Source organism: Bos javanicus, chromosome 1 (genome assembly GCF_032452875.1).
Source record: "Bos javanicus breed banteng chromosome 1, ARS-OSU_banteng_1.0, whole genome shotgun sequence".
In the NCBI taxonomy this organism is placed as follows: domain Eukaryota; kingdom Metazoa; phylum Chordata; class Mammalia; order Artiodactyla; family Bovidae; genus Bos; species Bos javanicus.
In genome coordinates, this window is record NC_083868.1 from 1,049,822 (window position 1) to 1,064,378 (window position 14,557).

Consider the following 14,557-nt stretch of genomic DNA (forward strand, 5'->3'; position numbering starts at 1 on the left):
TTAATGTTATATATATTATATATTATATATTTAATATATTTATAATATATATTAATATTATATACTATATATAATATGTATTATATATGTAGATTATCTGTATTATATATATTATATGTATATTATGTATATTATATATATTATATATATATAGAGAGAGAGAAAGACAGAGAGAGAGAACCCCATCCTTCTGTTATACTTTTTAAATTATCCCAAATAGAAATTATTGATAGATGCATATCGACATAGATACAGCACATGGTAGCTGGAATATTCAGTAGTGATTATTGCATTCATAACTCTCTTTTGACCAGTGGAAAATGAGGCCCATGGAGGAAGTGATTTCTTTAAGGTTACAGTTACTGTAAATTGAGTGTTCATACATACACAATTTTGTTGAAACTGCTTCTCCAGTTCATAGCTTATTTCTAGAGAGGTTTTCAAGCTAAGTTAAATTTGCTGCCTCTGAAGAAAGAACCACATACTTATCAAATCAATGAGAGCTCTTACAATTTTGATTCAACAAACTCTGCTAACTCTTTCTACCAGTATGAGCTCATGGCTTCTATTATTCTGTATATAACCTAACTACCATCCCTGGTTTTGCTTATTTGTGGGGATACCAATTGCAGAGTAGAAAGAAAGAACTGTGAGCAAAAAATTGACCTAAGTTACAATCTCATTACACACGGTTACTGAAGGAGGCCATGCAATGAGAGGCTGACAAATGACTCAGAGAGGAAATTGGACTGGACAATATAAAGAAAGTGTTAAACACAAAGTTGAAGTTGAGTAGTCAGGGAGAGGGTGAACTAGCAAGAGAGAAGAAAGCCTTCAGTATTGAAAATGTATGCTGTGTAATAAATTACATCAGAGTTGCATTTATTGCAGTGGAAACTATCTTTAACAGTAGTTTTTTCAGAGGAAGGGATAAGTTAGAAGGTTGGAATCAACATAAACACACTACTAGATATAAAGTAGATAATCCACAAGATCTTACTCTATAGTATAGGGAAGTCAGTACTCTGCAATAACCTATATGGGACAATAATCTGAAAAAGAATAGATACATGGACTTGTATTACAAATCACTTTTCTGTACAACTGAAACTAAGACAAAATGTTAATCAACTCTAACCCAATATAAAATAGAAATTAAAAGTAAAATTTTGCCAATACAGATCACTGTGAAGGTAAGGTGTGGGTAATGCTGGCTTTCCGTGGGGAAGAATGGAATGGTAGCCTTATGATGAGAATCAAGTGTCTTGTCCTAAATATGGAACCAGAAATGTCCTAAGTGTGTGAGTTCGTCACAAAAGATAGACATTGTTTCCTAAATGTGCCATTTCAACCATGGCCCTTGGGGCAGGACCAGAGAATTATGGATTTATTAGCCAAATTACTTCTTGTTGAGGTGCAACCAGGGAATTGCATCATTAGTGTTGTTTCAGGCATTTGGGGGAGAAGGCAGTGGCACCCCACTCCAGTACTCTTGCCTGGGAAATCCCATGGACAGAGGAGCCTGGTGGGTTACAGTCCATGGGGTCGCTAAGAGTCGGATGCGACTGAGCAACTTCACTTCCATTTTTCACTTTCATACATTGGAGAGGGAAATGGCAACCCACTCCAGTGTCTTGCCTGGAGAATCCCAGGGACGGGGGGCCCTGGTGGGCTTCCGTCTATGGGGTCGCACAGAGTCGGACACGACTGACGCGACTTACCAGCAGCAGCAGCAGCAGGCATTTGGACTGATTTGGGAATGGTGTGCCTAACATAGATCACTGTGAAGAGACCTCTGCTCAACTCGGACAAAGAATGAATGCAGGGTCCTGAAAGACCAGTCCTAAGGGCAAAGAACTCCAAACATGATATGATGATGGGATGTGTAGTGAGATCTGAAACCCTGGATGATCTGCCTCTGAAGTGGATAAAGATGGATCCTGAAGACACCACTCATGACCTGGTGCTGTGAATTTTTGCCATCTCATTTCAGGACTCGTTCCTGAGGGAGTTATGAAGCCTTATATGATTGTGCAACCTTATGTAAAACAGCGAGTTGGAGCCTGCTGTACAGCACAGGGAGTTTGATGTGGTGACCTAGAGGGGTGCCATCCCAGAGCGGAGGGTCGGGGTCGAGGGGGGCGGTGGTGGAGGGGTGGGGGGGGGGTGGTGATATATGCACACACATAGGTGATTTGTTTGATGCACAGCAGAACTAACACAACATTGTAAAGCAACTGTACCCCAACTTTAAAAAATCCAGATTGAATACTCACCTCTCTCACATCTTAATCATTATGTTAAAACAAAAATAAACAGAAACAAATGCAAAAAACCCTGGTTTCCTTATCATATGTAAAGGCATTAATACAGTGTCATTAGATAAAAAGTTAAAGGAACAAAGTAAAGTCTATCTTTTTTTCCTTAAACATACAGTGGGTAGACGGTAAAGAATCCATCTGCAATGAAGGAGACTAGGGTTCAGTCCCTGGTTAGAAAGATCTCCTGAAGAAGGAAATCCAGTATTTTTGCCTGGAGAATTACATGGACAGAAGAACCTCGTGGCCTATAGTCCATGGGCTCAGCAAAAGTCAGATACTACTGAGTGACTAAGCACCTCAGCACCTTATATGTAAATGATGGCCAGAGAATCCAATTTTACATAACACAAATAAGCTTATTTTTAATAGGCATGACTATCTTTAATAGGTTTTTAACAAAGTACATTGAATGTGGAAGGGGTTTGGACAATAATTAAGAGGTACTGATATATAAAATATACTGAGGGGAAAAAATCCATTATTTGAAGTTATAAAAGAAAATAGGTGGGTCATGGAGAAAGCAAGGGAATTTCCAAAAAACATCTGCTTCTGCTTCACTGGCTGTACTACAGTCTTTGACTATGGATCACAAAAATCTGTGGAAAAATCTTAGAAGTGATGGTATTTTGCCAAAAGTTTATTGTTGTTGTTGTTTTTGCCAAAAGTTTTCATTTCCTTCTCAGGTTCAAAGGATTTGTTAACAAAGTAACCCACTCATTATACACAATTATATAATGCAGATATTTAATAGACAATTATCTAGCTTACTTTCAAAATACTAACATTAATAGAGCAGAGGATACATCACCAAACTGGGTTTTGACCAACATCCAGACTTAAACAGCGCTGGGAGGCTCCATGTCACAGACATCTGGAGTCCCAACTGGGAAAGGGTCCCAGGCAGTACCTCCACTCTGCTCTGTGGGTGAGACTTCAAAGACTGTCCTGATTTCGACTTATAATCCCAGGACAGACTCAAACGGATACATTCATCAATCTGGGACCAAATTGCAAGCCTGGTTTCAAGATAATGCTGTTGGCTTTGCCATGGAAAACTTGGAACGTGGCAAAGCCTGGGGCTTGGTTGGCCAGGCCCCCTCCAGGGGCTAAACTATCTCAGGATTCTTCCCCATCTTATCTATGGGGCTGCAAGTCTTGCACTCATAGAGGTCACTCCCAGTCAGGGCAGTGCCCAGGTAGGTTAGAAGCAAGGTCACAGGCCTGCTCTGCTTTGTCTCTGAAGCCTAAACAAGACTATTTATTTACTTTCTTTAACAGATGGGAGTACCAGATCACTTTATCTGTCTCCTGAGAAAATTGTATATGAATCAAGAAGCAACAGTTAGAACTGTACATAGAACAAATGACTGGTTCAAAATTGGGAAAGGGGTATGACAAGGCTGTATATTGTCATCCTGTTTATTTAACTTATATGCAGAATACACCATAAGAAATGCTGGGCTGGATGAATCACAAGCTGGAATCAAATTTGCCAGGAGAAGTATCAACAACCTTAGATGTGCAGATGATACCACTCTGATGGCAGAAAGTGAAGAGGAACTAAAGAGCTTCTTGATGAAGGTGAAAGAGGAGAGTGAAAAAGCTGGCTTACAACTCAACATTCAAAACACTAAGATCATGGCATCTGGTCCCAACGTCTCATGGCAAATTTTGTTGTTCACTCACTAAGTCGTGTCTAACTCTTTGCAGCCCCATAGGCTGCAGCACGCCAGGCTTCCCTGTCTTTCATCATGTCCCAGAGTTTTCTCAAACTCATGTCTATTGAGTCGGCAATGCCATCCAGCCATCTCATTCTCTGTTGTACCCTTTTCCTCCTGCCTTCAGTCGTTCCCAAATTCAAGGTCTTTCCCAAACATTTGGCTCTTTGGATCAGGTAACCAACATATTGGAGCTTCAGCTTTAGCATCAATCTTTCCAATGAATATTCAGGGTTGATTTCTTTTAGGATTGACTGATTTGATCTCCTTGCTGTTCAAGGAACTCTCAAAAGTCTTCTCCAACACCACAGTTCAAAAACACCGATTCTTTGGACCCAGCCTTCTTTATGGTACAATTCTTACCTCTGTACATGACAACTGGAAAAGCCATATTTTGATGACTACTACTAAAATTCTGTTTAGAATAAAGTTCCAGTACACATCGCAGATACACAGGGAGCCAAATCAATCATTGCAAATATAATCAATTCTAAACATTACCTTGCGTTTGTTTCTTATCTTCCTGTATACCAATACTTAAAATGGTAACTTTCTCTTTCATTTAAAAGATAGCAATTGGGCTTTTTCCTTTTTTTTAAATATTAACTGAGGTAATGGCTCACTGGTAAAGAATCAGCCTAATAATGCAAATGACGTGGGTTTAATCCCTTGGTAGGGAAGATTCCCTGGAGAAGGAAATGGTAACCCACTCCAGTATTCTTGCCGGGGAAATCCCATGGACAGAGGAGCCTGGCGGGCTACAATAGTGTCACACAGAACTTTGTGACTAAAAATGACAACAGCAAAAGGCTCATGCTAGGAACACCTCAAGAGGTGGAGTTGTGTTTTCCAGTGACCTTTAAAGAAGACCCAGGTTCTTCATCCCCAACTTCTAATCATGAGTTTCTGTGCATCTGTGAAGAGCACCGTATCTGTTCTCTGCAATATTGGCAAAATAGAACATCCACAGGATGATAACCAGTCTCTGAAGTGTAATAGCAATCTAGTACACATGATTCTAAGGTTACTTAGTGATATTATTGGGGCAGAATTATAAGGAATAGACTATGCATGAAGTTCTGTCAGTCCCTATGATCCCTGTGTCTGTTACTCATTCAACTAAGTCTGGAGGCACGAAACAGAGACGTATTTCTTTTACACTGAATACACATCTGTGCTAAGTCGCTTCAGTTGTGCCTGACTCTTAACGACCCCATGGACTAAAGCCCACCAGGCTTGACTGTCCATGGGATTCTCCAGGCAAGAATACTAGAGTGGGTTGCCATGCCCTCCTCCAGGGAATCTTCCCCATTAAGGGATCAAGCCCACATCTCATTTCTCCTGCATTGGCAGGTAGGTTCTTTACCATCTGGAAGGCACAGTAAATATACTAGAATAAAGTGAAACAAAGGGAGGGGTTCTTGCTAGTGTATTTGGTAAATTTACAAGGACTCCTTTGCTTAATAATGCAAGGGGTCCTCATTCATTTATTCAATAAGTGTTTTTGAATGGCATTCTGAAGCCCAGCAATATAAATATCAAAATAGATAATAGGTGAACAAGAAAGGAAAGGAACTTGCATCTATCGAGGTTTTAATTACAACACATGGTTTTATGTTTATTCTTATTTATTTATGAATTTATTTTGTATATGAAAGTATTTATTCACTGCCTCTACAATTTTACGTGCTATGATGACACAGTTATAGAGTGATACAAGTACATAAAAAGTGTACAAAAAAAACTATTTGACTCACTAATATTCTCTTATTGCTGAGCAACTTTATTAAATCTATTGTTTAAAAAATGTACTGGAATCATAGGATGGTAAGTTGAATTGACATAAGTGGAGGGATAGCTTGGTGAATGCTATCTCACAGGAGGCTTATCCAAGGAAAGAGGTATAAAAAAGACCCTCTCTGCAAAACAGCATATTGCTCCCCTTTCTCAGTCTGGAGACAAACTAAGATCACCAATGACTACTTTCAACACTCAATTTATGCACAAAGGTAACTAATGGGTAATATCCAGAAGACTGTAATGATGAGACTACAAGAATCTATCAGTACCTGAACTTCAGCTCTCAGAATCTTTATATATGTAGTTTTGGTTGAAAACACTGTATCACTCAGAACACAATTTATTTTTTTATTTTTTTAAATAGATTTTATTATTTAGAGTAGTTGTAGGTTCACAGCAAAGTTTAGCCACAAATACAAAGACAAATACAAAGATTTCTCATACAGACTTTATCCCCTCCAATTTTTCTTTCAAAATAGAAAGATCTGGCAATGTTTCCCACATAGCAAGATTTGCTTTGAGCTTAAGAGCAGCTGTCCTGTTTACTGGGGCTGCTGTTCTCTATTTTACCAGTTTGCAGTCAGTCACTCCCTACAAGCAATTGCCTTCTGTCATGTACATTATCTAACTCTTAAAGATATGTAAGAATAAAACTTCCTTGTGAAAGAAAATCACCTTAACTTGTTGCAATAAAAAATCATACGAGAATCTGCTATAACAGCTTATTGAAGCTACAGAAACCTACAAAATGTCAATATTTTGACTCTATAAATTTGAACTCCTAACAGTGAACTTAAAAATTATGTATATCAAACAGTCCCATAATTAAGGGAATTTTAATTTGGTACATTGTCATATAATCTATAACCAGTGATTAAAAGTTACAATTGTAGAGTATATGACACAATAAAGCATGTTACAATTTAAGAATACTTTTCCTAAATAGATAGTAGCAGTCAAGTGCTCTCTCTAGTTAATTTTCCACATAGTAGTATTGATCCATACCTGCTTTAAAAAAAAAGTTACCACGCAGGTAATCATTTCTCCATTGCTAGTTGAATCTGACTACTCTTCCTCTGCTACTTCTGAATTTCTTCCAAGCTGTCTCTCCTGCCTGCTCACCTAAGCCAGAAACCTGGTTATCCTGTTTTCACTTAGTCATCTGTGTTACCACTGCATCATACTATTCTCTCTGCCTCCATTCTTATTCCCTTTTATCTTCCACACAGGTGCCAGAGTGACCTTTAAAATTTGAATTTGATGATGCTATTCTTTTCAGTGGCTTCCTAACTCTCACCAGCTTCTTTAGCTTAATGCCTGGTTGTCACAGAAAATAGTGATGTGACTTGTGGAAAGGTGTCAGCAGACACAATGGGAAGTTTCTTTAATGGCAAAAGATAGAGACTTTTAGAGACCCAGTGTTATTTCCTACTGAAGCTTTTCTAATTGTCCTCCTCTGTCTGGAATGTACACTTCATTTCCCTGGTTCTGTTTCCTGGGGTTAACTCTTATCTGACTTTTAAATGTAGCTCAGATACTATTTTTCCCCCAAAGACCCCGTTTCCCCCACCCCTGTTTAGGTTAAGTTCTTTCTCCTGTGTTCCTATAGCTCTTTGCACATCTCTGTCATTATTCAATGTCTTCTGAAGAGCAGTGTTTCAAAAATAGCTATGAAATAAGTGGTCTATGTCAAACAGATACAGAATACAAAATTGAGTACTCTGGAATTTCTAAAAGCCTTTATGCTAACATGCCTCAGTATTCTCCAAGAGTAGGGTACAGTATGAAGCATCTTCCAAACAGAGCAATGAACCATCTATTCAACTATTTATTTTAAATTTCAAGTTTCTTAATTATTCACTTTTTTAAATTAATTTAATTTTATTTTTTAACTTTACAATATTGTATTGGTTTTGCCATATATCAACATGCATCTGCCACAGGTATACACGTGTTCCCCATCCTGAACCCTCCTCCCTCCTCCCTCCCCGTACCGTCCCTCTGGGTCGTTCCAGTGCACCAGCCCCAAGCATCTAGTATCGTGCATTGAACCTGGACTGGCGACTCGTTTCATATATGATATTATACATGTTTCAATGTCATTCTCCCAAATCATCCCACCCTCTCCCTCTCCCACAGAGTCCAAAAGACTGTTCTATACATCAGTGTCTCTTTTGCTGTCTCGGATACAGGGTTACTGTTACCATCTTTCTAAATTCCATATATATGCATTAGTATACTGTATTGGTGTTTTTCTTTCTGGCTTACTTCACTCTGTATAATAGGCTCCAGTTTCATCCACCTCATTAGAACTGACTCAAATGTATTCTTTTTAATGACTGAGTAATACTCCATTGTGTATATGTACCACAGCTTTCTTATCCATTCATCTGCTGATGGACATCTAGGTTGCTTCCATGTCCTGGCTATTATAAACAGTGCTGTGATGAACACTGGGGTACACGTGTCTCTTTCAATTCTGGTTTCCTCAGTGTGTATGCCCAGCAGTGGGATTGCTGGGTCATAAGGCAGTTCTATTTCCAGTTTTTTAAGGAATCTCCACACTGTTCTCCATAGTAGCTGTACTAGTTTGCATTCCCACCAACCTCAGAACACAATTTAGTACTGATTACTTTTTTAATGGCAACTTTCACATCCTTATTTCTTAAGCTTTAGATGAATGGGTTTAACATGGGGATGACAACTGTGTAGAAGCCAGAGGTTATTTTGTCTATGTCCATGGAGTAACTTGAGTTGGGTCTGAAATGCATGAACAGGAGCGTGCCATGAAATATAGCCACAGCTGTTAAATGGGAGGCACACGTAGAGAAAGCTTTGCGTCTCCCCTCGGCTGAGTTCATCCTAAGGATGGTTGCTATGATGTAGCTGTAGGAGAGGAGGACAGTGATAATGCTGGTCCCCGCAACACAACTACTGGATATGAACAGCATTATCTCATTGATGGATGCATCTGAGGAGGAGAGGGCTAGCAAGGCCAGGAAGTCACAGAAAAAGTGATTGATGACATTAGAACTGCAAAATGATAATCGAAATGTACAACAGGTGTGGATTGCTGAATCTACCAAACCTTTCACGTAGACAACAGATATTAGCTGGGTATAGAGTCTTTTGGACATGGAAACTGTATAAAGAAGTGGATTGCAAATGGCTACATAATGGTCATAAGCCATGACAGCCAACATGAGACTTTCCACATCTGCAAAGGTCCCCCAGAAATACATCTGCATAGCACACAAGTCAAATGGAATCCTGTTATGCTCAGATAGGAAATCAGCCAGCATCTTGGGAGAGACAGCAGAGGAGTAGCAGACATCACAGGAGGAAAGATTGCTCAGGAAATAATACATGGGTGTGTGCAGTCTTGGGTCCACCTTCATCAGCAGGATCATCCCAACACTGGCGACCACAGTTACCCCATAAACCAGCAGGAAGAGCACGAAGAGCCCCTGCTGCATGTGCCTTCTGTCTGAGATTCCTAGGAATATGAAGTTAGTAGCTACACTGCAGTTCTCAGCACTCATCACTCAAATCTGTTGGGAAATTCCTGGTTGTGAAAGAAGAAATGGAAATGGAGGGTAAATATGTCAATTTACTATCATTATAGTTAAACCCCTGGTCCTTTTGTAGATGTAAGTAATCAAGAAAAGAGACAGACCTTCCTAGGACTGCATGAGGCCAACAGACTCTGAGAAATATTCTCCAATTTTGTTTAAATGAAAAAAAAAATTGACAACAATACATCTGCAAAGCACTGTATAGTTTTGCAGTGCCCTTTCATCCAAACTAAATCAGACTGTTTTCAATCCAACTTGTGTAGTATTTATGACCATGTTTGTGGCTTTCATGATGGCTGAGATGGTAAAGAATTAACCTGCAATGCAGGATACCTGGGTTTGATCCCTGGGTCAGGAAGATACCCTGGAGAAGGGAATGGCTATCCACTCCAGTATTCTTGCCTGGAGAATTCCATGAACAGAAGATCCTGGTGGGCTCTACAGTCCATGGGGTCACAGAGTCAGGCACAACTGAGTGACTAACACTTTACTGCTGCTGCTGCTGCTGCTGCTGCTAAGTCACTTCAGTCATGTCTGACTCTGTGCGACCCCATAGATGGCAGCCCACCAGGCTCCCCGTCCCTGGGATTCTCCAGGCAAGAACACTGGAGTGGATTGCCAGTTCCTTCTCCAAAAGTGAAAGTGAAGTTGCTCAGTTGTGTCCGACTCTTAGTGACCCCATGGACTGCAGCGCACCAGGCTCCTCCATCCATGGGATTTTCCAGGCAAGAGTACCGGAGTGGGGTGCCATTGCCTTCTCTGAACACTTTGCTACTTCTGTCTAATACTAACAAAATGATATGCTCTGAGTGAAGCAAGGGTCTGATAATTGGGGGGTTCACATAACTTGTCTTTTGACAAGATTGCTGGTTTTTTTGGTTTGTTTTGTTTTTCAGTGATGTAGAAATGTTGTTATATCCTGTGTTAGAGAAGAGTATTAAGTAAGAAGCACAGGTGATGAATATATTGCTTTCTTATTCCCCCTGTGGAGAGGGCAGAACTATAGCCAGTTCTGAATATAAGAAGTCCTCACTTCCCCATTAACCTCTCAAGTCCCTCCAACCTCATCATAGGAGGGATAGATGGTTCATGTCTCAGGACCCGCTGGGACAGAGAGGGTGGTGATTTTTGGATAAGAGGGTGGAAGGGTCTCTATGAACTAAATGCTGAGGTGCACACAGAGTAACATGCCAGCGCTGACCATTCTTCTGCTTGGAAGTTGCAGTTATACTGGGGAGATGATGAAGAGCATTTGAGATCCAGTTGCAGAGATGCTCGTAGCAAGGGTCATAGAGGCAAGGAAGAAGGCTTGGTTTGCTGCGTGAGTCCTTTCTGCCCTAACCTACTCTCTTCCACACTTTGTATTCTGCCATAACGGTTTTGTAAGACACATAACATAAATGCTCTCATAGTCACACTTCTGTAACCTCAGAGACATTCACGTCTGGGCTGTGGCCCCACTCCAATTCTCTAAACATTTTAATATTGTTTGATTGTTTTATTTGAGCCAGATTTCTCTTCAGTATCTCTGAGTTCTGCCTTTCTTTGGTTTAAGAATTACTTGTCTTTGGAAGGACAATGGAATTCTATGTCCAACTGTTATATTTTACCGAAACCAATTATGTGACATATAATGTCATCAGTTAGTCAGTTGAGTCACTCAATTGGGTCTGACTCTTTGTGACCTCATGGACTGCAGCACGCCAGGCTTCCCCGTCCATCACCAACTCCCAGACCTTGCTCAAACTCATGTCCATTGAGTCAGAGATGACATCCAACCATCTCATCCTCTGTCATTCCCTTCTCCTCCACTTGTCCTCTTATGTTCTAGGAGAATTTAAAAAACAGGAATTGAATGTAGATGAGAGATAGAGAAGAGCACTGGAACAGTGGTCTAGTGATCACTGTGCAGGTTTTCAACCCTAGGACTTAACTCGTATATCTGCTTAGAAAGACATAATTAAGCAAAAATACTTTCCTTTAAAACTTAAAGCATTTATAGAAATATAATATGTATGTTACACATAATGCATAGTATAACAGATAAATTTTTAAAATAGTAAAACATCTGACCATTTCCATAATGCATGTTTGCTCCTTTTATATTCCCTATTTATATGTATTTAAAATAAACAACTTGTACAACTAACTAAAATAAAAATGTGTGTACTATTTCATACGTTCCTTTGTTTATATAAAATACCTTCTTTTAAAAAAGCATTAAAAAATAAGGAAATCTCAAATATAAATGAAAGAAACAGCAAAGATATCAGTGCCTGTCCCAGAACTCCTGACTTGTTCGTTGCACGCAGTTCTGTCTGCAGGAGGGTTCAGCATTGCCTACTGCCTGACCCAGATTGTATAATCATATCTGTGTCTGGTCCCTGGGTGGTGAACCCTTAGTCTCTCAGGAATAAGTAACAGATATGATGTAATTTATCATCTGATATTTCATACAAGTAAGCTGATTGCACATAGAATATAGACCTTTAGAATAGTTTGCCTTTGGCCCCCTTAATGCCCAATATTATACTTATTCAGAAACAGTGAATGCCTCTGATCTGCAAGCATTCCTAATTCCCAGTTCACCAATCCTTATGTAGCCACTTTGTTTTCATTCAACACATTAGCAAACAAATGCATACCCATTCCCCCTCACACACTTACACAGACACACAAACACTCTCCATTAAACACATTCATGAAACAAAGATTTTGTAAAATCAGCAAAAATCTCAACATATTTACATTCCAAAGGGATAACTGGATGTTTTCTACACTATTTGGCTTTTAGTTTTTAAATAAAAATGATGTTAGGATTATGTGTATGTACAGGGAAGCCTGACTTGTATGGACACAGTGACTGACCAACAGTGACTGACCAACAGCAAGGCTTTTTATATTATGTCATAATTACAGTCTGTTAGAAATAATTTTAATAATTATTTAATTGACAGTGGTCACTTCCATTATATGGCAAGATTCATTAGTAGAAAAGCAGATGGAGTCACGATGAAATAAAGCCCACATAGAGTGCAACAGCAACTTAGAAAACACTAACTTTCGGAAAATTTTAAAAATTAACACATATAAAGACTGAAGAAACACAAATTTGACAAATAAAGAGTCTGAAAATTTTCCACAAATAAGGAGTATTAAACAGAAGTTTAAGATATAAAATGAAACCTGTGGCATTTAGGAAATCATACATATTGCTAGGAAGATAGTACAAATACAAACAGAATCATACAACATTAGTCAAACCAATTTTGATTTTCATATATTATTGTGTAACATTGGGAGGAAAATGTATACGAGCAAATTTTCAATGGAACCATTTTATATTTTTACATTTCATCAGAGCCTCTTTCACATCTTTGTTCCGTAGGCTGTAAATCAGAGAATTTAACATGGGAATCACAAGGGTATAGAACAAGGAGGTCATTTTGTCTTCGTCTAGAGTAGGAAGTACTTGGCCTGAAATACATGAAGAGCAGAGTTCCCCGGAAAATTGCCAAAGCAGTTAGGTGGGAGGTGCAGGTGGAGAAAGCCTTGAACCTCCCCTCAGCAGAGTGGCTCTTTACCACTGGTAGGCTGATATAACAGTAAAACACAAAAAGACCTGAGAGGGTGATCAGTTCAATGAAGCCAAAAATGATAAATATCACTAATTCATTGACCTGTGTATCTGAGCAAGATAGCAAGAGGCGAGGAGGAACATCACAGAAAAAATGGCTAATTTCGTTTGACCCACAGAAACATAAGCGGAAAGTTAATATTGTATTTATCGAAGCATCCATAATTCCCACCATATACACCCCAGCCATCAGCAGGGAGCACACCTTGCCAGACATCTTGACTGTATAAAGCAAGGGGTTGCTAATAGCCATGTACCAGTTGTAGGCCATGACCGCCAACAGTAGACACTCAGAATCTGCAAAGGTACAGAAGATCAGGAATTGTAGAGCACAGCCATAGAAGGGGATTGATTTGTTCTTAATGAGGAAGCCTGCCAGCATCCTGGGTCATGGCTGTGGAATAGCAGAGGTCACTGAAGGAGAAGTGGCTGAGGAAAAGTACATGGATGTGTGCAGCTGGGGGTCTGTTCTAACTAAAATGATCATCCCGAGATTTGCAACAAGAATAATGAGATAAACAACTAGAACATGGTAAATAGAGTCACTTTGATTATAGGGCTACTACTAATTCCCAAGAGAAGGAATTCTTTCAAGGAAGTGCAATTTTCCCCATCCATTCTTCTTTATTCTTCTTGTAAAAATGCTCCAGAAATGACTGAAACAATGACAGATCAATGTTTTTACTCTTTTTGAGACAAAATATTATCTGTAAATCAGATAAAATTAATTCCAGTACATTTTATTCTGAGAAAATAGCCCATACAAATTTCCCCACGATTTGATTTTAAAAGGTTAAGTGTGGGATAGGAGTTTTGAGAAAGTCTGACTCTAAATTTGGATGTCACCTATGATGTATGTGACTAGTTGGAACCTTCACTTGCTTTATTTCAGCAATCAGTTCTTTACTGAAACCTCATTGCATGTCAAACATAATATGAAAGTAACACTTTAATTAAAGACGAGGTTGGAGTATTCAACCTTATATTTTAAAGATACCTATCCAACTAGGAATACAAGTGATTACACTTCTTGAGTACTTAAGAATCATAATGTGTTTATTTGTTCTTTTGCTTGTTCAATTGCTAAGACGTGTCTGGCTCTTTCAACTCAATGTTGAAGCCTACCAGGCTCCTCTGTCCATGGGATTTACCAGGCAAGGACACAGGAGTGGGTTGCCATTTCCTTCTCCAGGGCGTCTTCCCGAATCAGGGCGTCTTCCCCATCCGCTGAACTGCAGGCGAATTCCTTACCACTGAGCCACCTGGGGAGCCCAGTTTGCTCATTATTGTGTATTAAATAATGACAGAATGAACTTATCTCTGATTTTGAAAGAATGAACAACATGGTATTATTGTCTCTGCTCTACTTTTTAGTGTAGATATTGAGCATTCAATATATTTTAGTAAAATTATCTCTAGAAATATTTTACTGCTTTGACACATTATTATTACTCACGTGCAGGAGCAGTCTGCTATCAAAGGACATATCTCTTGACCAGATAAAGA

At 39.2% G+C, this 14,557-nt stretch overlaps 1 protein-coding gene and 1 pseudogene across 1 annotated transcript; both read right to left on the reverse strand.

Moving 5' to 3' along the window:
* Positions 1–8,477: 8,477 nt before the first annotated feature.
* LOC133260459 (olfactory receptor 5W2-like) lies at positions 8,478–9,381 on the reverse strand. The gene has a single exon (XM_061439218.1). The coding sequence runs from the start codon at positions 9,379–9,381 to the stop codon at positions 8,512–8,514; it is 870 nt and encodes a 289-aa protein (XP_061295202.1). The 3' UTR covers positions 8,478–8,511.
* A 3,062-nt stretch (positions 9,382–12,443) lies between these two features.
* Positions 12,444–13,816, reverse strand: LOC133261264 (olfactory receptor-like protein OLF2; annotated as a pseudogene).
* Between the last annotated feature and the right edge of the window lie 741 nt (positions 13,817–14,557).

Coding starts and splice junctions, on each gene's coding strand:
- LOC133260459 (XM_061439218.1), bottom strand. CDS start 9,381: ATGAGTGCTGAGAACTGCAGTGTAGCTACTAACTTCATATTCCTAGGA.